Raw genomic sequence first — 27,073 nt, forward strand, 5'->3', positions numbered from 1 at the left:
AAGAGGAGATAAAAAGTAAAAAATGGCTTTCCTTGAAAGAGAGGCCATCCTGTCGTCAACTGAGAACAAAGTGTAACCCATTGGTGGCACTCTCTAGCTCTCTGCTACCCTCTGAATGCTAAACGCATCCACACATTCTCTCTCTCTCTCTCTCTCTCTCTCTCTCTCTCTCTTCCCCCCACTTCCTAAAAACAAGGGCTGAATTTGCTCAACACTACAGGTTGTGAATCTTAGCTTATTTTGCATGCAGCCCATTCACTCCTCCCTTCATGTGAGTGGATAAACAACCACAAAGCCACATTTCTGCAGAGCTTCCTTTTATGTATAAAATGGATATGATTCATTGCTCCTAAACAAGCCAAGATTTGTAAGTGAACTTCATATTAAGCTAGATGGGGATGTCAGTGGAGCAAAGATGGAATACTGGCAGCTTCGATAGCCACTGTGTTCTCTTGTGGGTGTTCTCTGAAGAGAGGGTGCAGGGACTTGAAATTGGAAGGTCCACGGGTTACAGTTTGTATGCAGGCTGGCAGTTGTTCACTCTAACTTAGTCTAAGAAACATTCTAGATCATACAAGGGGCTTGTCAGGAACACATGACAGTGGAATCTGAAAGGCTGGGATAAAATGTCCTTCCCTTTATTCCCAGAAGGTAGATATACTAGAGAGGTAAGTAAATATTCCTCCATCTTGGAGCATGAGCAGAAACACATTCAAGAAGCAAGGCTGGAGTCCCATGACCAAGTACACTGTAAAGCCATTTGTGGAACTATTAAAATCTATTAAGCAAGTCTTCAATCAAAGCATTAGTTGATGAACAAAGATGGTATTCAAATAACTCATCCACCTATAGAACTGCTATTGTCCATGGAACAAATGGGGAAAGGGGAGCATAATTCCACCTCTCTCCTGCAGTTTCCTGTTCACATATAAAATCTGCTCTGGAGCATTGAGGAACCACTCAGAACAGATTTTGGAAGGACAGAGGAGTTAAGACAGAAGTGAGAACTCTGCTCATGTACTCTGGATTTTACTGTATATATTGTTCTTGTAATAATCCATGATCATTAGGAAAGGTGACTATTACTATCATCAATATCAACATTGTTACAAATTTGTGCCAGGATATTACTTGGCATACATATTCATATTATTAGCAATAATCTTCTGATGTTGCTGATATCAACATGTTACTCAGAACACAGCAAAGGATACCTTTCAGGATACCTTCCCATGGCCACAGTGCAACACAGTGCTGGTAGCTTTTCAAAATACAATAAAGAAGAAATCTCCAGAAAAGAATATGCATAACCAGCTTACTGTAGCACTCTTTAAAATCCAAGGGCACAGTGCTAAGGTCTGATGTACATGAAGATTATCAAATCATTCTTGCATCTGGTACTCAACAAAGCCTAATTACAAATTCCACAAGCCAACTCTTGGAAATTCTGCCAACACAAAACATCATTTCCAGGCAGGCAAATCCCATTTTATCTGTCGCCTTCCCACTCACACACAAAACTCTCCAACTGCCTGTGCACCATAAGCAGATACTGCCAAAGTTTTAATATGCACCTATTAGGATCCTAATTGAATCTGAACTGCTCTTGAGAAGCTTTATAAGCCAGAACATGAACAAGGTACCCTATAATTGAATTAGAGGACCTGCAGCAAACTGATCATTAGCTTGTCAGAATGTTAATTTTTAAAAGGAAAGAAAGGAAGATAAATGCTTATGATTAGGTGAAGTTTCACAAAATTGCTCAGCCCATCCTTCTTCTGGTATTCCATCCTAGGTTCCCCCTGTATGTATCTTCCCTCAAAGTACAGAATCTGCATTATCAGCAGCTACCCCAACAGAAGAGGAAGCATGCTATCCTTACCTGCCAAAACCCTGTTAACAGAGGAGTGAGTGGCCAAACCAGGCTGTCCACGTTCATGGAAAATCCCAGCGTAAGGCAAGTACTCTGGCAGCAAGAAACGCCTAGGAGGGGAAACAAAAGCTGTGAGAATACTGCCACCTCACTGAGGACCTAGATAACAGATGGCACATTGTCAAGCCCTTGTTCAGTGTGTGGGCCTTACCTAGGGACAAAGCGTCCAAGGGATGGTGCAGACATGCGGGCATTCCGAGGGGCTCGGTGTCTTGCTCTGTCTCCATTGTCCCTTCAGGGATGGGAGGAAGGGAAGAATATTTTAAATGTAAGTTCCACATTGCAAAGGAAAACTCACAATGTCTTTTCTTAAATGAACCACTGCAGTCAATACTGAAACAAGACAGCATGCTTACTATTTATTTTAAAAGCATGTATAAATAGGAATTCCAAAGTAACTTACAATATAATAAAAACCAATAAAATCATGAAAACAATATTAAACCACTTTTCAACAACAATAAATGGATTTTTAAAATTTTTGACCCATGTCTAATGGACTACAGTGGAGCTTATTAGTTCTCTCATACCAAACACACAAACAAACCTGGTTTACACAACTTGATAACCCACTCTAGGTAACTAACCACAAGTTGTTATACTGTGAGAACCAAGAATACTTTCTACAGTGTCGCTTTCTTTTTTCCCAACAAGTCACCCTGACAATCCATGGGCTGTTGTAGGGGTGGTTCAACTCATGGTAAGTGCGTTATCCAAACCCAGATGACCAAACCCACCATATCAACCTCGCCACTACTTTTTCCAAGTTCACCTGAGCCACTGCCAGTGACAACTGCCCCATAAGTGCCCCAGTGGCACCTTGGTATGACTGTCACTTGCTTAATACCCACTGTCACAATCACAAATTCTCCCCTCCCCCACTTTACCCATATTCCCAGCCAGTGACAGTCCTTCCAAACAGCACATTTGGAGGGGCACCCCAAATGTGCATGCCATTTTTTGAATTATCAACATTATTATAGTAGGCCTTCTGCAACTGTAGAGATGCATGGCTCCTCATGTCCAAAAATGGGAAGCCTTGTCTGGGTAAAGTCTTGGGGTGTACTTGCTGTCAAATTGCAGAACATACCAATCCTGGATAGGGATCCAGGGGGCCTCCAAACAGTAAGAGGTTTTTTAAACTATGCTTTCCAGTGTCAGGTATCAAAGAGCACACTGTAGGTCACGTTTCTAATGAAAGGTAATAGACAACATTTCCCCACTGTTCAGTAAGAACTTCCCTATTTGGTACCAGTTCTCTGGGCTTTCCCATACGTTCTTGGGACTGTAACTGCTTGGAAAGTTGAGAAAGTGCACATACCCATTTGTATGTGCCCAACTTGTTTTGACAGCTGTCAAATGTAGGAATTCCTTGGAAAATAGGGATTTAGACAGGCCTAGCTTGGCTAGCTTGTGTAATGAAAGGGCACTCACTCTTTCCTGACTTTCCAGGGCTATGAGTCATTGGATTCGGAAGATGACACAGAGAAGGGGGTGATGAGAGAACAGGAATATCAAAGCGGGGCAAGGAGTCTTTGACGCTTCATCAAAGTCACTGTCCACAGTTTCCCAGGCCTGCTTTAGAAAAGAAGGGAGAAGCAGCAGGAGAGAAGGAAGACCAGCTGCCTTATGTCCCAGATCCTGTGATGATGCATCAGGAGACATGAGCTACCCAGTTAGAGGGCTTGTGCACATGTCTCAGGCTGGCTCTCCACCAGCAGGAGCCACTTTGGGGGTGCAGTCCCACATGTCTAGGAACCTCCGTAGTAAATGGGTACTGGGACAAATAGACAAAAAGGTATACCAGGAGGAGGAGGCCCGTTGCAGAAGGATTCTTCGCAAGGCTAAGGCTGATTACGAGCTGAGACAGCTCGTAAAGAATATCAAGAGAAACAAAAGGGGCTTCCATCAGCATGTAAATAACAAGAGGAAGGGGAGACAAGTAGTGGGACTGCTTAATGAGGAGGAAGGAGATCCAGTGACTGGTACAAGGGAACAGGCACAGATGCTAAATGACTATTTTGCCTCTGTGTTCTCCCCAAAGCAGGACAGCGGAGATTTGCATGGGAGATTAGATGAGGTCTGGGACTTAGGGGCACAGATTAGAGCCACCCCCCTAGAAGTCGAGGGGCTCCTCAGGGCATTGGACATTACAAAGGTACCAGGCCCTGATGGGTTACACCTGAGAGTACTTAGAGAGTTGGCAGGGGTTCTCTCATGCCCGCTGGCCTCCATTTTTGAGGCCTTGTGGAGAACAGGTGAAATTCCAGAGGACTGGAGAGTGGCATCAGTGGTCCCAATTTTCAAAAAGGGTAGTAGAAGGGACATGGGGAATTACAAACCAGTTAGCCTTATGTCCATTGTAGGAAAAACGATGTAAAGGCTCATAATAGCGAGAGATCTAGTGATGCTAGATAGGGAAGGGAGGCTGACAGCCACACAATACGGCTTCCGCAAAAACAGGTCCTGCCAGACAAACCTTGTGGAATTCTATGACAAGGTTTCGAGGTGGCTAGATGGAGGGGATGCAGTGGATGTGGTTTACCTGGATTTCAGCAAGGCCTTTGACAAAGTGCCCCATGATATCCTGGTGGAGAAACTGAGGAGTTTTGGGATACACCAATGCACTGTCCAGTGGATTAGGGCATGGTTGACTGACCAAAAGCAGAGGGTAACCATTAGTGGGGAATCATCAGGATGGTGGCCAGTGACAAGCGGGGTCCCCCTTAGTCCTGGGGCCGATCCTGTTTAATCTTTTCATCAATGACATGGAAGAAGAGGTGAACAGTCTGCTGATCAAATTCGCAGACGACACTAAAACTGGAGCAGTGGCCACAACTGAGGAGCAGGTACTCCAGTTCCAGAAGGATCTGGACAGACTATGGAAGTGGGCAGGAGACAACAGGATGGCGTTCAATATGGATAAGTGCAAGGTCTTGCACTTGGGGCATAGGAATGGGTGTCATAAGTATAGGTTAGGGGTCAAGTGGCTGGAGAACAGCACTTGTGAAAGGGACCTCAGGGTGCTGGTTGACTGCAGGCTAAACATGAGTCAGCAGTGTGATGTGGTGGTCAAGAGGGCGAACGCCACCCTTGGTTACATAGCCAGAAGTGTGGCTTCTAGATCGAGAGAGGTATTACTATCACTCTATACAACTCTGGTATTCCTGCAACTGGAGTATTGTGTTCAGTTTTGGGCCCCTCATTACAGTAAGGATATAGCCAGGTTAGAGTCAGTGCAGCGTAGGGCCACAGTGTTGGTGGCCAGTTTGCAGGGGATGCCATATGAGGTGAGACTGAGGGAACTGGGCCTTTTCAGCCTGGAGAAGGGGAGGCTCCAAGGGGACCTGTTGGCAAAATATAGGTATGTGAGGGGGTGTCACACGGAGATGGGTAAAGACCTGTTCTTCCCTACAGAGGAGGGCAGGATGAATTCCAATGGAGCAAAACTTAGGGAACCAAGATTCAATTTGAATGCCAGGAAGTACTTCCTGACAGTTAAGACCCCAAGGGTATGGAATGGGCTTCCACGGGAGGTAGTTGAGGCCCCTTCGGTGAGGGTGTTCAAAGATAGGCTAGACATGCACATGGTGGGCATGTCGTGAGCAGAGCCAGCTGGAGCCGGGGGTCAGACTAGATGGCTCAGGAGGCCCCTTCTGACTCACATTGTTTCTATGTTTAAAGTGGAGAGGCTGTGGAAACATGACAGTTTAGCTCAGTTCTGTTTACATGAGCAAAGGCTCATCTTCAGTTTACTCAACTGCTATTTAGAGTCTTGTTAGCTATAAAGTGTCAATAAAGATCTGTGTTGTAAAGGATTGTCTGCTTTTTTGGAGAGTAAGGACAAGGAGGGAAGGATTAGGTTCAGCAGAGCTTAGACAGGGAACTTTCTTTTAAAGCACTGCTTATGAAAAGGTTGAACAGGGTTTTGGTTTTGGAGTTTTTCTGGTGCAGATATAAACAGATGTCATGGTTATATATGATGTTGTTAAAAGAAATCCTGTTTAGCTCTATCAAAAATCTTGTTTTAAAATTATTATTATTCATCCTAATCACATTTATATCCCATATTTCTATCTCCTGCAAGGAACCAAAGATGGCTTAACTTTGTCTCCATTTTATCTTACAATAATAACAACCCTGTGAAATAGGTTAGGCTGAAAGGCTTTTACAGGAACAAAGTTCCCCTAGTGGGCTTCATGGCTGAGGGAAGACTAGAAACTAGATCTCCTAAGTTCCAGGTCCAGCACTCTTAACCACTACATTATCCTGGTTCTTTACAAGGATCAAAAGTAGGTGTGTAAATGAACTGTACTGCACTTTCCATCTTCCTGAGAAGCCTAGACAAAGGGTGAAAAAGGTAGATTATGCTGACGACTGTTAGGTCCACACTTAAAAGCTAGAGAATCTCTCTGTGAAAGAGCAAATAATGTATTAAAAGTCTGGCTTTGCCAATGCCCATAGATGGTGCGTGCTTTGATAGCAGGCATTCACCAGGACATTAACTATGCAAGGCTTTAAATTCTGGATAAATGGAGTTGTACAACTCCAAATAACTACCCCCCCCCCAAAATAAAACCATTTCCAAAAACATTTGCAACATTTCTGGTGCAAAAAAAGGTGGGGAGATGAACCGTTCACAGCTGTTCTAATGTGCCACTTGGGCACTTTGGAGGTGCTATGACTTCAGAGATTGCAAAATACAATGTGTGTGTGGGATGAGGGGAGATAGGGAGAACTGTGACAATTGCAAAAGCAGTGGCAATCACAACAGAGAGAAGAGACAAAGTGAGTTCAGCAGCACAGTCCCTGGCATTTTTACAGAAGAGCCAACAGGGAAGGACTAGGAAACAACCCACAGTGAATTTAATCATCCTTTGGGATCACCATGGTTTGAACAACTCATACTGTGTAACTTATTTGCAGGTTTGGTTACCACATTAACCAAACTCATCAGAAAGAAAGAAGCAACGGGAAGCAAAAAACAGATCATCTGATGTTGTCCCTAGAATAATGTAGGCTAGAAAGCATACATAATGGTAGTACAGGTGACTTTGACCTGGTTGTAACAGGAAGCTAATTCTACAAGATACTCCTCAAACTCTGGCAGTCTTTTAGAGATCAAACTTCATGGTCATATACTGGACAATTTAGCTTAGCCCCTTCCTTGTTATGGAGAATGTATTTCATAATGGGTAGAAATAAGAACTACCTCTGAGAAGGAAGTTTTGTGTTTTCATACACCAGAGCATCCTTATGCCATAGTATTAAATTACCATTATATTTTAAAATATGTAGGCAGATGTTTCATTGTAATATCTCTGAGTGTTTTGCAGTAGATCAGCAACTGTTTCAGATACCCAAATGTTTGACAGCAACTGAACTCTTCACTCCTGACCAAAATTTAGTTGCTTAAATAAATGTAACACTAAAAAGAGAAGTTGATTTTTGTGTGACATAAATATTAACTCTGTTGTAGTACTGAAAACAAAACTGGCACCCTATTGCTCAACTCACTCCTCACCTCTATTTTTCCTGGATTTTGGTGGGTTGATCTTGGAGTTCAAATAAAAACATAGTTAATACTTCAAGCCTCATACCCACCTCTTAAGAGATATTATATTTCTACATTCCCTGTTCTTGTGTTTTTCCTAAACGAAAAAGCACTCTAAGCTTAGAAAAATACTTGCACATTCTGAAAACAAAATTCACTGCCCCAAGTTGCCTGGTTCCTAGTATGGCTCTAATGATGGATTAAATAAAATGCTAGTTTACCCCCACCCCTTATGTAGGTAGGCAGCTAAAAATTACTCCATTTGCACAAGGAGCCACAAGTGTAGAGACTTCTCTCCCTAGAATTTCCAAGCTATCTTGAGCTGATTTTCCACCCAAAGCTGAGGCTGCAGTTTGTTCATGGGCAACAAACTTCACAGCTTTGTTTATTAAAAATGTTGCTGCTCAGGGCTCCCCCTCTGAGATCACCCTAAGCAGCAGATCAATCATATACCACCATTTAAGAACCCCATGCAGTTTAACCCCAAATCTACACCATTTTGTTCTTTTGCCCCTTTTCTCTTTCTGAAATCTCAGGAATTTTGACACCAGAGCCAAAAACTAATGAAACAGACAAACAGTCAAAATTGAGTACGACATACCAGCAGTGTTTTTTTTTAAATCAAAGTTCATTATAACAGTCTTTAAAGTTACGATGTCACTACTAAAGAGCACTCAAAGAACACATGCCAGCAGCCAATAAGTAAGTCTTTAAGCTCTTATCCTAAGTTCAACATTACTTAGGATACAGCCCAACTGAAGACTTCACATTTCTCTCTGAAACTAAGATAAGCAGAGTTATAAAATAAAAGGTAAAATGCTAATTTAAGCCACTCTTTAAACTCTGGAGGCTAAGAAAAATCACAAGACTCATAATGAAAAAGGGACAATTGTTTTTATGAAAACAGGACACCTGCTAGTACAGAGATCTACTTTAATTATATACTATCCAGCAACAAGTCAACTTAAATGCTATTATTTAGGAAAACAACATTTCTTGCGTATCTGACTACTAGGAAGCAAGAAATATAAAAAAGGCAACCAGACATAAAAATAAAGCTATATAAAGGCAAATGTTCTGCTCTCAACAATACCCAGCAAACCTAAAAAATTGACTTCTTTTCAAAAGAAGGAAATGAGATATATTCTAGCAGCCTAATAATCTAAAAAATCTAAAGCACATCGGAGAGAACCTCACAGAGGGAGCAGTGACCAGGAAGTTTTGTCTGTGTGTCAAATGATATGTCCATATGTTGAGGAAAGAAGTGATTTTCCCTGTATGTCTGGAGATGGGGTTATCTTAAACATCACCTGATTTACCTTCTGTGAAATGTGTACTTTACAGTGTTTTGTGGAGATAAATGTGCAATTTGGCATTTGGGGCCCAGTCTTAATCTCTACCTTATACTTATTCAGGGAAGTTCCTTGTGACTAAGCAGCCCTCTATGACAACCATTTTAAGTTGGTACCTATGGCAGATTCACAGATCTCCCAGGCTGTGCTGCAAGGCCCAGGGACGCTGCCACTGCCACTGCCAGATGAGACCTGAGCCAGCCCCGCCCCTTGCTCCTTCCAGGTGTGGGTGAGAGCTACACCGGGGAGGCGGGTGCCACTTGCGGGGACAGGGGCAGAGTGCTTAACTTGCCAGTCGCGGCCTGGGCTGGTGGCCGTGGGCCAGCAGCTTAAGGGCACGAGCCATTCAGGGTCAGTTGAGGCTGAGCTGAGTCTGGGGTTCCGTTGGTGTTATTTCTGAGCTGAGGTACTGTGTAACAAGAGCTCCATTTTAATCACACTGCATCCTGGTTTTAAATTGTCTGTTTAGCTTTTAACTCTATTTTTTGTAATTATTTGGTTTTAATTGTTATGGGAGTTCCTGGGAAAGCTGTTGGGCGCCCCCCATTGGGGTGGTTATGGGCAGAGAAAGATATGGTGCTGGGGGCTTAACATGTCGTTCCAGAAGAGGGAGGGCCAGAGGTTTGGTGTCTGTCCCCCTAGTTTCTCCCCCAGCCAGAAGGTTCCAGGAAGTGATATCAAGTGGCCCTCGAACTTGGTGCTGCTGCAGCTGAATGCCAGGCTGATCCAAAATAAGACATCCCTCATCCATGACTTAATCATGGATGAGGGGGCCAACCTGGCATGCATTACTGAGACCTGGGCAGGAGGGATGGGGGACGTCTGCCTGCCGGGTTATCAGGTTCAGCACCAACCTTGTCTAGAGGGAAGGGGAGGGGGTATGGCCTAATTTTCCAAGCTACAGCCTCCCTCGCAGGGCTTCCTGTCCCTTCGAGGCCAGGCCTAACATGTTTGTAATTGGCGCCGGGTGATAGAGACAGACTAGGGATTCTGTTAGTGTACTGTGCACCATTCTGCTCAACAGATTCCCTCCCTGAGCTGACAGAGATTGTCTCGGACCTGGTGCTGAGGAGCCCCAGGATGTTGGTCCTGGGGTACTTCAATCTCCATGCCAAGGCTGGTTTGTCTGGGGCAGCTCAGGACTTCATGGCTGTCTCAACATGTCACTGGCCCAACACATGAAAACTGCCACACTCTGGACCTGATTTTCTTTATTTTTAATAATTTTTATTTGAAATTATAATCCTAAAAAACAAAACTAAAAACTAAAAACAACATCCATCATCACAAACTTCGAGCCCACTGGATCAGCCCCCACACCCTTCTTTTTCTATTTATAACTTAAAAACATATTTAAATCTATGTAAAGTCCCGTTTCTCTAGCCAATAATAAAAAGAGTCCCAAGTTTGATAGAAGTTGGACCTGATTTTCTCAATGAGGCAGGAAGATGGTGATATGGAAGTGAGGGGTTTGACCTTAACCCCTGTGTCATGGTCAAATCACTTCCCTGTGAAGTTGGAGTTCAGGGCCAGTTTCCCCCTCTTTAAGACTGCAGGCCCTATTAAGATGGTCTGCCTCCAGAGCTTTATGGATCCTGATGATTTCCTGAGGGTTTTGGGGGATTTCCTGGTTGATAGAGCGGGCAATCCTGTCAATGCCCTGGTCGATTTGTGGAATGGGGCAGGGCAATCGACACGATTGCTCCTAAGCATCCTCTCCCGCCATGCACAGCCTGCTCATTGCCATGGTATATGCCTGAACTGCAGGCGATGAAGCAAGCTGGGAGACGACTGGAATGCAGGTGGAGGAAATCCTGAGATGAATCTAACCAAACACACTTAAGAGCTCATTATCAAGCCTATGCTGTGTTGGTGAGGGCAGCAAAGAAGAAATATTCCTCCACTTCCACTGCATCCTCACAGTGCCATCCAGCAGAACTCTTTCAGGTGGTGAGAGGTCTATTACACCCTGGCACCAAAAAGGACCCTATTGCACCATCAGTAGTCCACTGTGACGACTTTGCCCAGCACTTTAGGAATAAAATAGCTCAGATTCGCCACAGCCTGGACTCCACGGTTGATCCGGCTTTGGTCCAGGAGGCATCCAGAGCACCATCTGGTCCACTTTTATTGGATAAGTTTCAATTGCTGCAGCCTGAGGACGTGGACAAGGTGCTTGGACTGGTCCATCCCACTACTTGCCTGCTTGACCCATGCCCCTCATGGCTGCTTGTCAATGCCAAGACCAGGATATGTACGTGGGTACTGGAGGTCATCAATGCCTCTCTGAGAGAAGGCTGGGTTCCTGCTCCTTTGAAGAAGGTGGTGATCAGGTTGGTCCTTAAAAGGGCCTCTCTGGACTCAGAAATAGCCACTGGTGGCTAATATCCTGTTCCTGGGCAAGGTGCTTGAGTGATTAGTGGTCAGACATCTCTAGACACTCTTGGAGGAAACTGACCATCTAGACCCATTTCAATCTGGTTTCAGGCCCAGCTATAGAACACAGACTGCCTTGGTCACCTTGTATGATGATCAGTGTAGGGAGAAAGATGGGGGAGTGCATCCTTGTTGGTTCTCCTGGACCTCTCAGCAGTTTTCAATACCATGGACCATGGTATCCTTCTGGATAGGCTGGCTGGGGTGGAAGTTAGAGGCACTGCTTTCTGGTGGTTCCAATCCTAACTGACTAGCCGATTCCAGAAGGTGGTGATGGGAGATTATGGTTCTGTGCCATGGTATCTTTGCCATGGAGTTCCAAAGGGTTCCATTTTATCCCCCATGCTCTTTAACATCTATATGAAACCACTGGGAGAGGTGATCCAAGGTTTTGGGCTGCAGAAACATCAGTACGCTGATGACACCGAATTCTACCTCTCTTTTACTTCTAATCCAGGTGAGGCAGTGTCAGTGCTTAATCGGTGTCTGGCCAGGGTATTGGGCTGGATGAGGGCCAATAAATTGAGGCTTAATCCAGAAAAGACTGAGGTCCTGTTGGTAGGTGGTTCAGCCTTCCAGGTGAGTGATTTTTGTTCTGTATGGGGTTGCACTCCCCCTAAAGGACAGGCTACGCAGCTTGGAAGTGCTCCTCAACCCTGACCTTTCCCTGGAGTACCAGGTGCTGGCAGTGGTGAGCAGTGCTTTCCTTTAGCTTCAGCTGATATATCAGCTGTGTCCTTACCTGGATGAGCAGTGCCTGGCATGCTCTGGTAACTTCCCATTTGGACTATTGCAAAGCACTCTATGTGGGGCTGCCCTTGAAAACAGTCCAGATACTTCAATTGGTCCAGAACAGAGCTGCCAGGTTATTAACAGGTACCAGCAGATACTCCCATATCACACCGGTCTTATATCATCTTAACTGGTTGCCAATTGAATTCCGGGCCCAATTTAAGGTGCTGGTAATGACCTATAAGGACCTAAACAGTCCTGGATACCTAAAGGAGCTCCTTTTTCCCTATGTACTTGCCCGCCCCTTGAGATCTGAGGCAGAGGTCCTTCTCCGGGAGCTCTCTTTGAAGGAAATTAGGAGAGTAGCTACTCAGAGAAGGGCCTTTTCAGCAGTGGTGCCCCGACTGTAGAACATGCTCCCCAGGGAGGTTTGCCTGGCGCCATCGCTTTATTATTTTCAGCGTCAGGCGAAGACCTTTTTATTTTCCCAATATTTTAACATTTAATTGGTTTTATCCTTGTTTTTATCTTCATTTATCAGATACAGTGTGTTGTTTGTTATATATGGTTGCTTTGCTTTTTGCTTTTTTGTTTATTGTAAGCCATCCAGAGACTTTTAGTATTGGGACAGCATATAAAAACTTTAAATAAAATAAATAAATAAATAAAAAATCTCCAAGTATGCTTAAGGCCCCAGAAATGTTATGAATCCCTGCCTGAGATCAATCAATTAAAACCAATTTGTTCAAGGAAGAAGTTGCCTCTGATTAAAATGTAAGCTTTTAATTTTACATTTGTAATACACCAACTGATAACACTGGTCTACCAATTTTGGGAAATTATCAGTTTCCGAGATAAAATGTGTTTATTCTTACAAATTTTGATTGGATGAATTAGAAAACAGGTGATAAAGGTGCTAGTTGGCTACAGCTTTCAAGATATTTCACAATAAAGATTTATACACAGGTGAGTATATTTGCCTACAAGGGAGGGAGGTGTTGGATGATCATGATGCCTCATATCTTCTCAACAAAGTACGGTAGAACAATGAAAATGGTACCACAAGGAAATGTATAAATTTATCTTCATTTTGAGACTAAAGATTATTACCTAACTGTAATTTATTCTTCTTTTATTGCAAGGTACATTTGTCTTGGTCAAATCTACGCATCATACAGTTACATCTGGTGGCTTGTGAAAGTGTCATTGCCTAACATTTCCAAGAAACAGTTGCATATTTTCCCTCAGAAGATGCCTCAAAACTGTGTAAACAACACAAATAACTTCTGCAACATTTGTGGCGAGGCTACATTTGCATCTCAAAAGTGCAGTATGATGGCAGTGGTAAAAAAGGCATACCACCGATATTTTGGATGCAAAATAGGGGATCAGGACAAGAGTTGGGCCCCTCATTATTGTTGCATTACATGTGCGACTTATCTGCGTCATTGGCTAAACAAGAAGAAAAAAGTCCATGCCTTTCGCAGTCCCAATGGTGTGGAGGGAACCCACCATTCATAGTAGTGACTGCTATTTTTGCACGGTCCCCCAGTTGCAAAAGGGATCTCAAGAAAGAAGTAGTGGACCGTGGAATATCCAAACATTCCATCCGCACTGCGTCCTGAACCACATGGTGAGGACTTGCCAATTCCAAATCCACCAGAATCCTACTCTCAAGACTCAGATGATAAAGATGATGAGCAGGATGCAGCTGATCTGGGGCTGTCAATGTCAGCGGACCCAAACTTTAGCCCACCATATGCTCCTCCTGCACCACATCTAATTTCACAGAGTGAACTAAATGACCATTCTCATTGCTATATCACATTTTGCAGAAAAGTTATGGAGCATAATAGCACATTCCCCTTGTAATTTTGAATTAGTTTGATGCAGGTTTGACATGAAGCTGTATCTTGGAAACTGGAGCCAGTTAATACTCAGGACTTAATTTTTCTTTATTAGCGACCCAATTCTGATAAAATTTAGCTACTTTCATTTCTGAGGCTTTCTCATTATAGACCAGTGTAAGAACTACATATAACAAACACTTACTTAGAAGAAGGCTCCTAAATAAGAGGAAGGTTTCCTCTCTTGTGATGTATGTTGTGACACATGCGAAGATCTAAAAAAAAAAAATGTTTTATTTCTCTAATTCATTTTCCAACCTGGCCTTGGAACCCTGAAGATATCAGTGTCCTACAGGATTAACTGTCTTTACAAACTGCCAGTGTAGGGAACTTTGCTGTTCATACTTCTGAATGTCCAGCAATTTTACATGTATTATAATATTTTGTTGGAATACCTAAAAGACTTCTGAAGAACAACAGGCATAGTTTTGTCCTGAGAGTCCTCTTCCTATTTGGAATTTTCTACAAAATTTTTCCGATTTCTAGGACTTTTCCTGTGAGGTCTTCCATTCAGTGCTCCATGGCCCACTGCAGATGTAATAGTGACAAGCTGTCAAAGCAATGGCCTTGAATTCCCTTCCCAGATAAGAGTTGCATCAGCTGTGATTAGTTTAAAATCACAGTTTGAACCAAAAACATTGCTGCAGATGCAGTATTAGCAGTAGTTATTACCAAAATCAAAAGGGAGAACAGAACAGGCAGGTGAGAGATAAAAGAAGAGGGAAAGGACTATGAAAGCTCAGATAATATTCTCAAGTGCCAAACAATGGCTTGGCTATCAGGCAGTGTTACCACTTTATATGGCCAGTAAAAAGACTTTGAGCATTGTTCCATTAACATTTCAGTGGCATCTTAAGTTTAATTTTCAATGGCATTTTAGTCTAAAGGCACAACTTTTTTTCTCCAGCCAGATTTAGGCAATAATTACTGGGCAAATAAGACTGAAGAGGCCAAAGCCCCATCTACATGAGATGAAAATGATTAAGGTTAGCCATCATAACTTTGCAGAGGTGAGCAGTAGGGTTCTACAAAAAAGTGAAGTAACCTATTTATTAGCTTGCAAACCTTATCCAAGGTGCTGATTTTAAACTGTTAAAGACAATGGCTTAGATTCAGCTTACACTAGGGAGTGTCTCTGTCCCAACTGAAACCTTAAAAGGCAATCCTGTTCCCTGTCAGCACATTATAGGAGCCATCACCTCTAACAAGAGGGAGCAAGGTCTTTTGTTATGACACCTATTTTCTGAAAAGCATTTCATACGCCCCTACCTGCACTTAGAATGATTTAGTCCTTTAATATATATAATTTACTCTTCTACACTATACCTTCAAATTATAATGCAAAGTTATTTTTAGAAAACAGAAAAATATTTTAGTTTCCTGTTGCAGAACAAATTAAATGATAAACTAAATTCACCAGAAAAATAGTATGGCTCAATCCAGTTAAACTGTGCTGGTAGTCAGATCATGTTGATCCAAAACCAGAACAATTTATGTAACTCCCAAAAGCCATATCTGGAGGTATTTTTTTTCCTTTGCTACTATAGACTCCAGTCATTTTGCAGAGAGTCAATGTGGTACAGTAGTTAAGAGGCCTGAACTGAGTCTCAGGAGATCCAGGTTCTAGTCCCCACTTAGGCATGGAGCTCACTGGGTGATTCTCAGAAAGGCATAGACTCACAGCCCAACCCACTTAACAGGATTCTTGTTATGAGGATAAAATTGAGAGGAGAAAGAGAATTATGTAAGCCATGCTGAGTTCCTCAAAAAAAGATGTGATAAAAATATAATAATAATAATTCTCCAACACCTCTTCAAAAAATGATGTCCACAATAGTTGATTTCCATTGCTTGCTTAGGAACATCTGGGTGATCACTATTGGAAAGAGAATGCCAGTTTGAGCCAACAAACAAATTCTGATGCCCTTATGCTCATCTCAGTAATTTTTTAGTATAAAAATGTACAGCACCTAAAAGAAAGAAATTGGAATGGCTGATATTATGTTGCCAGCTCAAGGTTATTTTGCTCCCTTCAGAAAGAAAATCTCAAAACCCTTCCAACTGTTCAAGATGGGTAGGCGGCTTTTTCTGTGTTCTTTCTTGGCAGAGTTTACATGGTATATAGAGGACAAGGAAGGCAGATGTTATGACTGCAGTAGAAAGACAAAATAACACTACTAGAAGAGCTATATTAAGCTGTATAGCCTAATTTTTACTCTGTCAAAATTTATTGGAGCTTACTCACATGCAAATGCATACAGGATTATACCCTACTGATTTCTGTGCACATGCACTCACACAGACATATGTTAAGGAACTATATATTCAGAATTGTTTGGACAACCAATTTGCAACAAAGTGCTTTTAATAGGAGATATATTTATTGCAGTACATCAGGTATTTTTCCAAGGACATGAAAAGATGCTGCTGAATAGGGATCTTGGGATTTTTTCTGCCAAATATCTGCAGTGCCCTGAGGCACAGTGACTTCTCAGATATGAATGGCAGGGTTCAATTTAGTTAAACCAAATTAGAAATTTAAGGATTGCCATCAGATGTTTCCAAGTGAACAGGGTAAAAATAAATTCCCTGAGAAACCCCAATATACAGGAAAGAGGAAGAAGAGCAGTTGATTGCAGCATGATGACTGAGAAAGGCAACTCAAGGTCAGTGTGATGAACTAAATGCAGTGAAGAGAAACCAAGAGGCAACCAGGAAGCCAGCTGAAATTTATTAGAGTTTACAATACAAAGCTCAGTAGCAAGAGCAGTTCACTGGAGTGATGGAAGCCACAGACAAGTTAGCAATAGGGCAGTTTATCAAAAGTCATGTAGTTGGGGAATTTTAGAGGTGGGATGAATATGTACATTTGAAAGCTCAGGTATTGTAGGTTTTACCTCGGTGCTTAATATATTATTCATTTATTACTGTTGTTTCTGTCCCACCTTTCAGTACTGAAATCCTTCCAAAGTAATTTGCAAGTAACATCAAAAATACATTTAAAAAATCACAACAAACAATATCAACAATAAAGTCATCAGATCACACAACAGTTGCTGGGTTATGAACTTGCGAAGGAAAGGTGGACCAGTGCAATTCTCTAAGTTGCTTCCCTCCTTCACTTTCCTTGGATTCTTCCTACAGTTATTGGAAGATAGCACGGACAAGGTGAAGGAAGAGGCAATCCAGCTAGATCAGGATTTGTCTAAAGTGTATGTTGCTCAGTTAAGCAGAAATTAAAAATCGAGATTTCAAATACTATGATTTTGAAAGGTTCTATCAGCATTGAGAAAAATATTCTTACTATAATACAAAAAACAAACAACCCTGAATTACAGAATATTCCAACTTTACAAAAGTATGCTCATGACAGGAATATGTATTAGATTCCAGAAACAATCTCCTAAGAGAGAGACGTTAAACACTACATTTAAGGAGAGAAAAAGCACTAAAATGCAAGGAATAATACTATCATGGCTGTAAAAATGCTAGTAATTACATTCTCCCCTTCAACCAAAATCTCATTTTTGAACCAATTCTCATTTATACAACAATAGCCAGGTACAACCCAATTGCCATGCCTGCCAAGTTTTCAGGTTGCCTTTCTCAGTTATTAAAACATGGTCAACCCTCCAGCACAGGAAACACCACACCAACCCACTTGCCAATATATCAGCTAAAGTTTAAAGCCAGCAGGACGTCAGGTAGTGGGTTATTAATGGCTCTCTCAAGAGCAAAAGAACACCACCTTGATTACTTCTCACAGGGCCATTTAGAGAAGAATAAAAAGATTTCTACAGTACAGAAAGCACTTTACAAGATCAAGTACCTCTGACAAGTACCAAATACAAGAGGATTCATCACCTGATCAAGTGATGCAGAGAGTCTTGCAAAATGTTTAAGATGAATTGCTACAGAAAAGTCAGTTTGAAAGAATAAAGTCACACATCTGTGTTCTGACCCAGAAACTAAGTGAGTTACTTCTGATCTTACCAGTCTTGCTGAGAAATAATTACCAGACTAACATTAAACCATTGCGTGCAATGGCTACAATGGGTTATCAGATAACATAGCAATTGGTCATTTCAAAGGGGAAAGAGAGAACCAACAAATAATCACCGAAGTAAGTTGAAGAATTAATGGCTACCATGGGAAGGCAGCATCAGTATAGATTAAAAATACAAGAAGGGTGTTCATCTATCTTCCTATGACACTTGTGGGAACTTGTGATGGCAAACAGTAACTCGTACTCCTGTTTGTTTAGAACTGCTCTGGAATATTGTGCTCCTTCAATGACACTAAGAAAAGAGAGCATTAATGCAAAAAGCCTGCTCTAAGATGACTTGCTAAGTTCTGCATCCTGTAGGCAAAACTATAGGCAGAGATTAATAGCCTACAATTTGACAATAGCAAACTAGCACACAAAATAGCACACCATGACTAGCCTCTACAAACTGCTATGCAGCTTTAGTTCCCAGTGTAGGACTTTAACACTAGAAGTAATGGGGGAGAGGGGGGAGGACCATCAGACTCCTTCTAAGTGCTGCTGCTTCTCTATCCAGTTTGGAGAGTGCAGGAGATGAGCTGGAGCATCCAGCTTCCCACATAAACAGCTGTGAGCAGGAGGACAGGGAAGGGCCTGGGCAGGCATCCGGTGGAATATTTAATTGCAAAGATGTGTTAACATTCTTATCTTTTCAAGGTGGTAAAATGATTTCAACATAAGTATTGTTCCATGTTTTATAGGGGTAACCTAATGTCAACTGCTCCAAAAATGAAATAGAGTGTTTTTAAAAATGATCCTTATTGAAGCTGCTGCTTTGACTATCTTTGCTTTACACCGGGGTGCACAAAAGATGTGTTGAACTTCAACTCCCAGAAGGCCTTTTCAGCATGGTCAATGGTCAAGAATACTGTGCGTACAAAGCATCTATGCTCTTCTCCATTCTGCTTTATCCATTAAATAAAAGACAGCAAAAGAAAAATGGATTTTTAAAAACTGACAGGGGGTAAGAGTTCTTGCCTTTATTAATTCCAAGTAGGCTGCAATTACAGAAGACTATCATTTTAGCAGCGATAGATGTAAATTGACTAGTTACCTTGTCCATTCTCACTTAAAGTTGATAATGCTAACAAGCAATACGAAAAAGAATGTGTATTCAAAACAAATTATTTCTAATGGGTACCATATATATACTGGAATTCCCTAGCTATTTCTGACTTGGCAGAAGAGCATTCCATGAGAAAAAATGGCCCCAAAGGTCCTTGAATGGATGGCTTCGATTATATGCTTTACATCAGCAAGTCGAAATAATTCTAGACACATTATATTTTTTCCTCGGTGGTTTTATGCTATTTTTATCACCACTGTTATGACTGATGGTCTTAACAAATGAAAAATATTTTGCTATTGTCAGATTTCCTTTCTATACTTTTTTTTCCCTCTGGTCTTTTAGACTGCAAGTTTGTGGAGATGTCCCTGTGTCTGATTTATGTACAGCATCTCATGAATGCAGGCAGTCTAGAAATAAGTATTAGTAATTATTTAGACTCTGCTGTGTATCCCATATTCATTCATTGGAAATGCCACTCAAGACAATATATGTGCCTGACGTGCAGTTTCCATGACCTCCCTACTTCCTGATATTCAAGAAGAAAGGGAATCACACAGTTCTCACAAAATCTGACTTGAAGAACATGGAAGGAAAGACATACAGGTAACTCAGATCTAGTACAACACTGATCTCTACTAATGAGATAGGAGTTCAGTTATCACACGATTGCCAGGACAAAAAGAGAAGGCATTCAAAAGAAAAAGAGGTACAAATTCTAATCAAGTTATTTTGTTCCAAGAGGCTTCTGATCTATATTCTATCAAATAACTGATTCTTGGTAGGAAGAAAGCCAACCAGACACAAACTTGTAAGTTGAAGGATTTCAGAGAACAGAGTCAACACGCCATCCTGAATATGCAGATGTCAGTGTGGTCAAACACAGTAAAATATGCATATTCTATACCACCTGTTGGAAACAGATCGCAGTGTTCAGCATACTGGCATGTTATATATATCTGTGAAGAATCCATTTTGGAGATTGGAATCCACTGGATTCCTTAGACTCAGCTCCCTGGAGTCCAGTCCGCTTTGTCACAGCCCTGAGTACAAGTTCCTGGACTGTGCACCCAGTATTCAGTATTCATGGGACATTCACCAAGAATTGAGCCCCATGCACTGCACAAACAGCATTCCTCTTCCATGGCTCATGCAACAGCCTTTGTTTGTCCTGCTGTACATGATGTGGAAGAAGGTTAGTGAGCTACACAACCTTCACTCTCTGTGTGTTCTCTGACTTTCTCTTGGCTTGGCTTGCTTTCTACAACCAAATTGAGCATGACAAGAAGTCCATGAATGCTACAGGGACAGATTCTGCTGAGTTTTGCCTAAGTCTGGTTTATATGCAGAAATATTTCAGGTTGGAATGTTAACTTTGTTGGTATCAAAGAAACTACTTATAGCACAGGACCAACTAAAGAGATGCTCAGAAACTTATCAAACCTTATTTTCATGTAAAAAAAAGTGGAGATAATGAGAACCAAGGCTTAAATGGCAGCTAATCTCAATGCATATTCCTAATTTTAAAATATACTGGAGAATTTTGAAACATCCCATAAATGTGAACTCTGCAACATGATTGTGTAGGAAAGTGACTTGGAAGGAATATAATACTCTGAAGATTACGCATAAGTGATTTTGTTTCCTTCCCAAGAGATCTAAATCCAGTTAAAGTACCTATCTTATGTTGTTGGTTTTTCTTTAAATAATGGCATAGTGAAGTATAAGATAGGTTGGGTGACCTACCCTCCAGAAATTTTAGCCTATAATTTGCATCATCCCTCTCTACTAGCTATGCTAGCTAGAAATTGCAGGAGCTGCAGCACAAAACCTACCAACTAGATGTAGAAGCTAGATGTGTGATGTGGTGGAACACAAGTTCAAATTCCCCACTCAGTAATAACTGACTGGACAACTCTGATCAAATCACCCTTATCCTTAACCAAGCTTATGGGATTACTGTGTGGTTGAAGATAGTATTTTAAATTATCTGGTGAAAGGGTGGGATACCAATATAATTACAAATATTTAGAAGTCTTACAAATATTTAGAAATCTGCAATAATCTGCATTATCCTGACTAGTAGTACATGAAGTTTCAGGACACAAGGAAAAGTTTCAGGACACTCCAAACTACCAGAAGCAACACAACCATTTAAAGAAGGCTATGTACAATATTGTTAATGTCACATAAAATATGTAGGATCATTTAATTCTAATCTTTCATCCTTAAGGAATACAGCAATGTGTATTGGAGAATAGGAAAAATATGCTACTTTTTCTGCTCTGGTAAAGCCTGTAAAATAAAAGCCTATATCACCTTTTTACCTGACATGGTTTATATATCTATACCACCACCCCCTTTCTATATATATTTACACACACATTCAAAGGGATGAGGCCAAGAAATTTAGCAAAAACCAAAAAGAAATAATTGAAGACAATCACGGGGGAAAGGCTTCATCTGAAAAGGTCCCTCTAGCAGCTTCTTTATCAGCCAATGAAGACAGCTGCATAAGAAGAACAGAATACCTCAAATACATAGAGCGGCAGAGATCACAATGGAACACTTGTTAGCAAAAAGCACAGCTAGTGCATATGACAGAAACATTCCTTCCCTCACTCAGCAAGAAATAAAAGGCCATCTTGGTATGACTGACTAAATCACCTTCCTGAATGGACCCCTTCTGTGTGTGAATATTATCTGCAGGGGAACACATTTTTCCACAGGTATCTGCCTAGCCCAGTGAATGAAGAATGTACTTTTTCTTTTTAGCAGTTGAACTCCTTTCCCTAGGGGATGAATAGGAGGCAGTAATGGAAATAACTAAGGGTTGCTCTTGCTGAGCTTTCTGCCTCACAATGGGCCCCAGCAGGTTGCCTCACTCCTACTCCTGAAGCCTGTAGTGCTTAGGGAAAGCTATAAGGCGGTTCTACATCTCTCTGCTCATTTACATCTTGCACAAACAAAATCACAATGAAAAGGGGAAGACACACTCATTCCCCCTGTGCTTCCAAGTAGTTAACCTCTGGAGCATAAAATGACTGCTCCAAAGAACAAGGGTTCTGCCTCCACCATAAAATATGTTTCCAGAAAACTATTTCCTGCTGTCCTAGGAGGAGTCAATTTCAGACTATCTGGCTCAAGAGATGATCAAAAAGAAGTCAAGGGCACATGAAGTTAATATTTCTACTCCAGTTGGTGGCACTATACAATGAATAGAGATTATGATGCAGCATCATAATCACCCTAATCTCATATGGAGAGCATTTTTGTAAATGTGAGAAAAATCTACCCCTGGCAAGCAGTTTACAGGTGATATCAAGGCCCCAACCCACAGAAAAGACTGTTCTGTAACCTTCTATGAAGGTATGTAATGCTTTGAGTTCAGCAGCAAGTAGAACAGTGAAAAATATCACATGAACGATACTTACTTAGAAGAAAAAACTAATGAGATGCTCAAAAACAGGAAAGAGACACATGCACAAATCTACTAATTGCTTTGTACTCTGGGAAATGAAGTTCTAGGTTAAGCAGACTGCTGGCTACAGATATTCACTGATCACTTGAAGATGCTGAGCACTATTTTAAAGAGATCTACTATAAGACACTAAGCAAATCGAATAGGGTACTTAGCCAGTCTGGAACTATTACTGTAAAATCAGCTCTGATTTGGAGTTTATTCTTATTTTGCACCCCAATATTAAGCTTGTTTTTCTCTACAGGCTTTATATTCAACCAAGAAGATACAAGGCCAAAACACTGTTGAATTAGGAAGTTACTATTTTGAGTGAGTCATTCTCCTTCTTTCAGTACCCTAATAATATAATTGCTACAAACATCTACAGGGTTGCTGTAGGAATGAACATTAACTGTCCTCAAAATTGCTCTGCACTTCTAATATGTGACAGAAATCAGGATTAGCACTAAACACAGACACCATATAATTGATAAAGGAAATGGACATAAACTTTAGAATCATAGAATAGTGGAGTTGAAAGAGGCCATGAAGGCCATCAAGTCCAACCCCCTGCTGTTGCAGGACACCATGTTACACCATCCCACTCAGATGGCTGACCAGTTTCTTTCTGAATGTCTCTAGTGTGGGAGAGCCCACCACCCCTCCAGGAAGCTGGTTCCACTGTTGTATTACTCCTGTATTACTCAGGAACATTTTCCTGATGTCCAGCCTGAATCTGGGTTGTCGCAACTTGAATTGATTATTCCGTGTCCTATACTCTGGCAGTAGCAAGAAGAGATCTTGATTTTCCTCTTTGTGACAGCCTTTGAGGTACTTACAGAGGGGTATCATGTCCCCCCTCAGTCTTCTCTTCTCAAGACTGAACATGCCCAATTCTCTCAGCCTCTCCTCATAGGGCAGTGCTTCCAAACCCTGGATCATTTTTGTTGCCCTCCTCTGGACCCTTTGACTAATATTATTTTATGCACATTGGGAAAGACAATAGGAGAATACAATTATCTTCCTGATAGATACTAATTTTAATCTAGACAATTGAACAAAACCCAAGCTGACCCAACTATTCTGTTTACTTAATTTGTCACCCAAATGACAAACAGCCTGAAAAGTCAAACAGAGCAGCAGTTACTGTGATTTGTCTTCCACACATTAAAAATAACAGGCTAATTATATTTTAAATTCCTGCTTTTTGAAAAGCACAAACTAAACCTGTTATCTTTACAGAAAGTCCAAATCTCTTGAAAACAGATGAAAAAATAGTTGGTTGGATGTGATAAGATTAGGTTAGGCACTTACTCAAAGTCTTCAAATTCCAGATCATTTCCTTCTACAGATGGACCTGTATTCTCTGAGGTGGAAGCAGAAGATGAGGAAGAACGGAGACGATTTTGCTGGTATCTCATGGAGCGCTGGCGAATACTATCTCTACGTGAAAGATACTGGATCATTCTCTGGGCATAATAAGCAGCAGGAGACAACCTGAGGACATGAGAAAGCACTGTTACTTCAGAAGTCTGTTCAGGACTGCAACTTGACTATCTAAATCTGTAGCTGGAAGAGAGCTTCAGCACTTCCTTAACTTTGCTATATATGTAGATCATACCACCTGGATATGGTCTACAGATGTACATTTGATTATCCCTCACCTATCACTACCAAAAAGAAATGTTTGTACTTTATAGGCCCATCCCCAAAAGACAACTTGATTATGTAGCCCCAACAGACAACTGAGTACTACAATTGTCTGCTGGAGATGAGGTGTTACAAATCTCCAGATTTATATGGGAAACATAAAGGCTAAATATGTAGGCCAGACTGATCTGATGCCTCTTTCCTCCACTAGTCTTATCAAACCTAGAAGAAAGTGGAGTTTGGGCAAGAAATAGGAGCTGCTTAAGACTTCATAAAGATACCCATCCGCTTCTCTCTCTCTGCTGTGGAATCCTTGTCTTTCTATCACTTCACCTCTTTCAATATCACAAAGGGTCTATTTTCTGCATGCTCTTCTGTCACCCTCTGGCTTACAAGCTGATAAAGTAGATTTACTCAGAATCACTGTCCATTCTTCTCTCTTCAGAAACTTCCCCTGCCTCACAGACATTGCTATTTCTACCTTCAGTTCATCTTTATATTCTTCTGCCCTGCTCACTCAATAAACTATTTCTCCTAGCTCCCCCACTCTAATCAACACCTCCATTTGTGTTCCTGTATGACTAGACTGGTGCAAGTCTGCTGTAATGAATAAAGTTTGGGATAACCAGGAGTAGACTAGTGTGTAAAGAAATAACTGTGAGGACAGTCCCATCCTGTCAATGAAAATAGAATCCTAGATACAGATGCACCCTGTCCCTTAATTCTAGGCATATCTTTTGCATGTGCCTCTGGTTGGTGGATCTTGGGGTTCTAATAAAACAAAAAGTAGCTCCGGCAAATCTGAATCCTATCTGCTTCAGATGTTGTCTGCCTTTTCCATCAGTTCCACCCAACCCATCTACTTCCAGGGCATGATTAGGGGACAATATGGGTATGGAGCTGTATGGGTATCGAACAGCTGTAAATTACCTATTCTGTTCTACAAAAGATTTTCAATCTCACCCCAGGAATTTGGTATATTTTTCTTCCCACAACAATTAACTTCTGAACTTGTTTGATTTGAGCAGCTGCCAAACTGACAGATACTGTATAATCAAGGCAAGCAGCATTGCCAGCAATGCACACAGTCCACTATAGTTCCGATGGCAACAGAAGACATGGCCCTGTCCCTTAATATCATCCCCCTTTTCTTTTCTATCTATGCTGGGAGGAGACATGAAACTGTTCTTCCATCCAGCATGGAAAAAGAGTCCCAGGCTACCCCACACTGTCACTATCATCGTTGATCTCGGTTCAGAGTTAGCACTGAGGATGAGAGGTAGTGGAACTCAACTGTGTGGGGAAGGGCCTGTTCTCCTTAGTATGGACAAGTTCTGCAGGGAGAAGCAGACCCTTCTCCCTGCTGGTATCTCTAATCTGAGAAAACCAAGTTCTGCTGCTGTATACTCCAGTTTTCAGTAAGAAGTGATACAGCGCACACATATGAGGATTGTGAAGAGGCAGAGGACATAACTACTCAAATAAGATAGGTATAAACTAAATACTTTACAGCCTAATATTCAAGAACATCAATATCTCTAATACATAACACAAACAAACACTAGCATCACCTACTAGCTCTCCAAAATAAGCTGGATGTCCTTGTATAGGATAGAACAGCGATTAATTACTTTCAGGACTCATATTGCTTCTTTATGTAAATATAATGGAGGACCCAAAGAGTTTCACTGAGCCTTTCCAAAGTGTCCTGTAAACCTTTTAAGCATGTGGCTAGGATGAACCCCCTTTTTGGTGGGTAGTTGAGAAAGAACAGCACTTTTGTCCAAAACCCCAATAATTTTAATTGCTTTCATTTTCTTTGACAACACATCATACACACAGCAATTTATATCAATCACTCTAGCCTTAATTGATTTCATCATTGCCATGTATTGATTAGTTTATTTTTCCTGCATTACTTGCCTGTAGCTGCATAAAGAATGTGTGTGCACCTATCTAATATTCACCTTTTCCAAACTAATGTTTATTCACTGTGATTTGTGTTTTTCAAAAGGAAATAACATCAATGGTACCTTAATTATAGCATCTATAGTGTCTCATGTGTTAACACTTCCTCTCATTACTTCTTAGTATTTCCTCAAAAGTCCTACTACAAATCCCCCTCACTGTGCTCAGAATTCCATCTTAATCAAATCCAAATAAGCAATCACCAACTTCAACACTTTCCCTTGTTATTTCCACAATTCATTTTCTTCCCATTAACAATGTAAGTAGATCCAAGATTAATTTTCTTCTAAATTATTTTTTATGCTTCTGATCACAGTATTATGTTTGACATTGCCTAGGAAGCTCAATCAATATATTTAGCTCTGTAACTACTTGTACTCTATCACTGGTACTATCCATAGCAGACACTGCAGAGCCCAGGCCATGAGATTCAAAAATAAGCATAAACATTAAGGGCTCTTCCTACATAAAGGAGACCCTTATGCAGAATTCAGGAAGTGCTTCAAAAAGTATCCATAAGTAACAGAGGCAGTTATCTGCTGAGATTAGTTAATAATCTTTTTTATTTTAAAACAGTGCAGAGATAGAAAGAAGGGGAAAGGTAGGGTAACAAGGAAGGAATGTCAGCAAATGCTATTTTATGTACTTAGCTTTCCTTTCAGATAAAAATGATGGTAAGTGATGAGGCCAAAGATTTTTTTAAAAGGGTGCATTTTGAAGGGAAAGTAGATAAGTTTCTGAGAATTAAGGAGTAAATGAGAAAATCAAAAAGTGAAAAATATCACTTTTATTCAATTCTATCTACGTATGTCCCCTTGCTTAAATGAGTCAAGATATTAAAGGAATAGTCAGAGACTGAAGACAACCAGATGGCATGCCACCTAATCTAGCTATACTGTGGTACTCTATCCATGAATGAATGAATTCATATTTCAGTTCAAAGGTTTTGTAACATTCAAGAAAACAGGTA

General features: G+C 41.1%; 1 protein-coding gene across 6 annotated transcripts in view; it reads right to left on the bottom strand.

The window, feature by feature from the left end:
• The window catches only part of AMBRA1 (autophagy and beclin 1 regulator 1), a 271,815-nt gene that overhangs the window by 139,747 nt on the left and 104,995 nt on the right, over window positions 1–27,073 (bottom strand). For all 6 annotated transcript variants that reach the window (XM_044435883.1, XM_044435880.1, XM_044435885.1 and 3 more), the window contains 3 exons: window positions 23,800–23,982; window positions 2,085–2,165; window positions 1,883–1,983 (listed from right to left, as the gene is read on the bottom strand). In XM_044435883.1, the coding sequence (XP_044291818.1) occupies window positions 1,883–1,983; window positions 2,085–2,165; window positions 23,800–23,982 (365 nt within the window). The remainder of the gene's footprint in view (window positions 1–1,882; window positions 1,984–2,084; window positions 2,166–23,799; window positions 23,983–27,073) is intronic.

The sequence above is a fragment of the Varanus komodoensis genome, unplaced genomic scaffold (assembly GCF_004798865.1).
Source record: "Varanus komodoensis strain SLA01 unplaced genomic scaffold, ASM479886v1 scaffold3, whole genome shotgun sequence".
NCBI classification, from domain to species: Eukaryota; Metazoa; Chordata; class Lepidosauria; order Squamata; family Varanidae; genus Varanus; species Varanus komodoensis.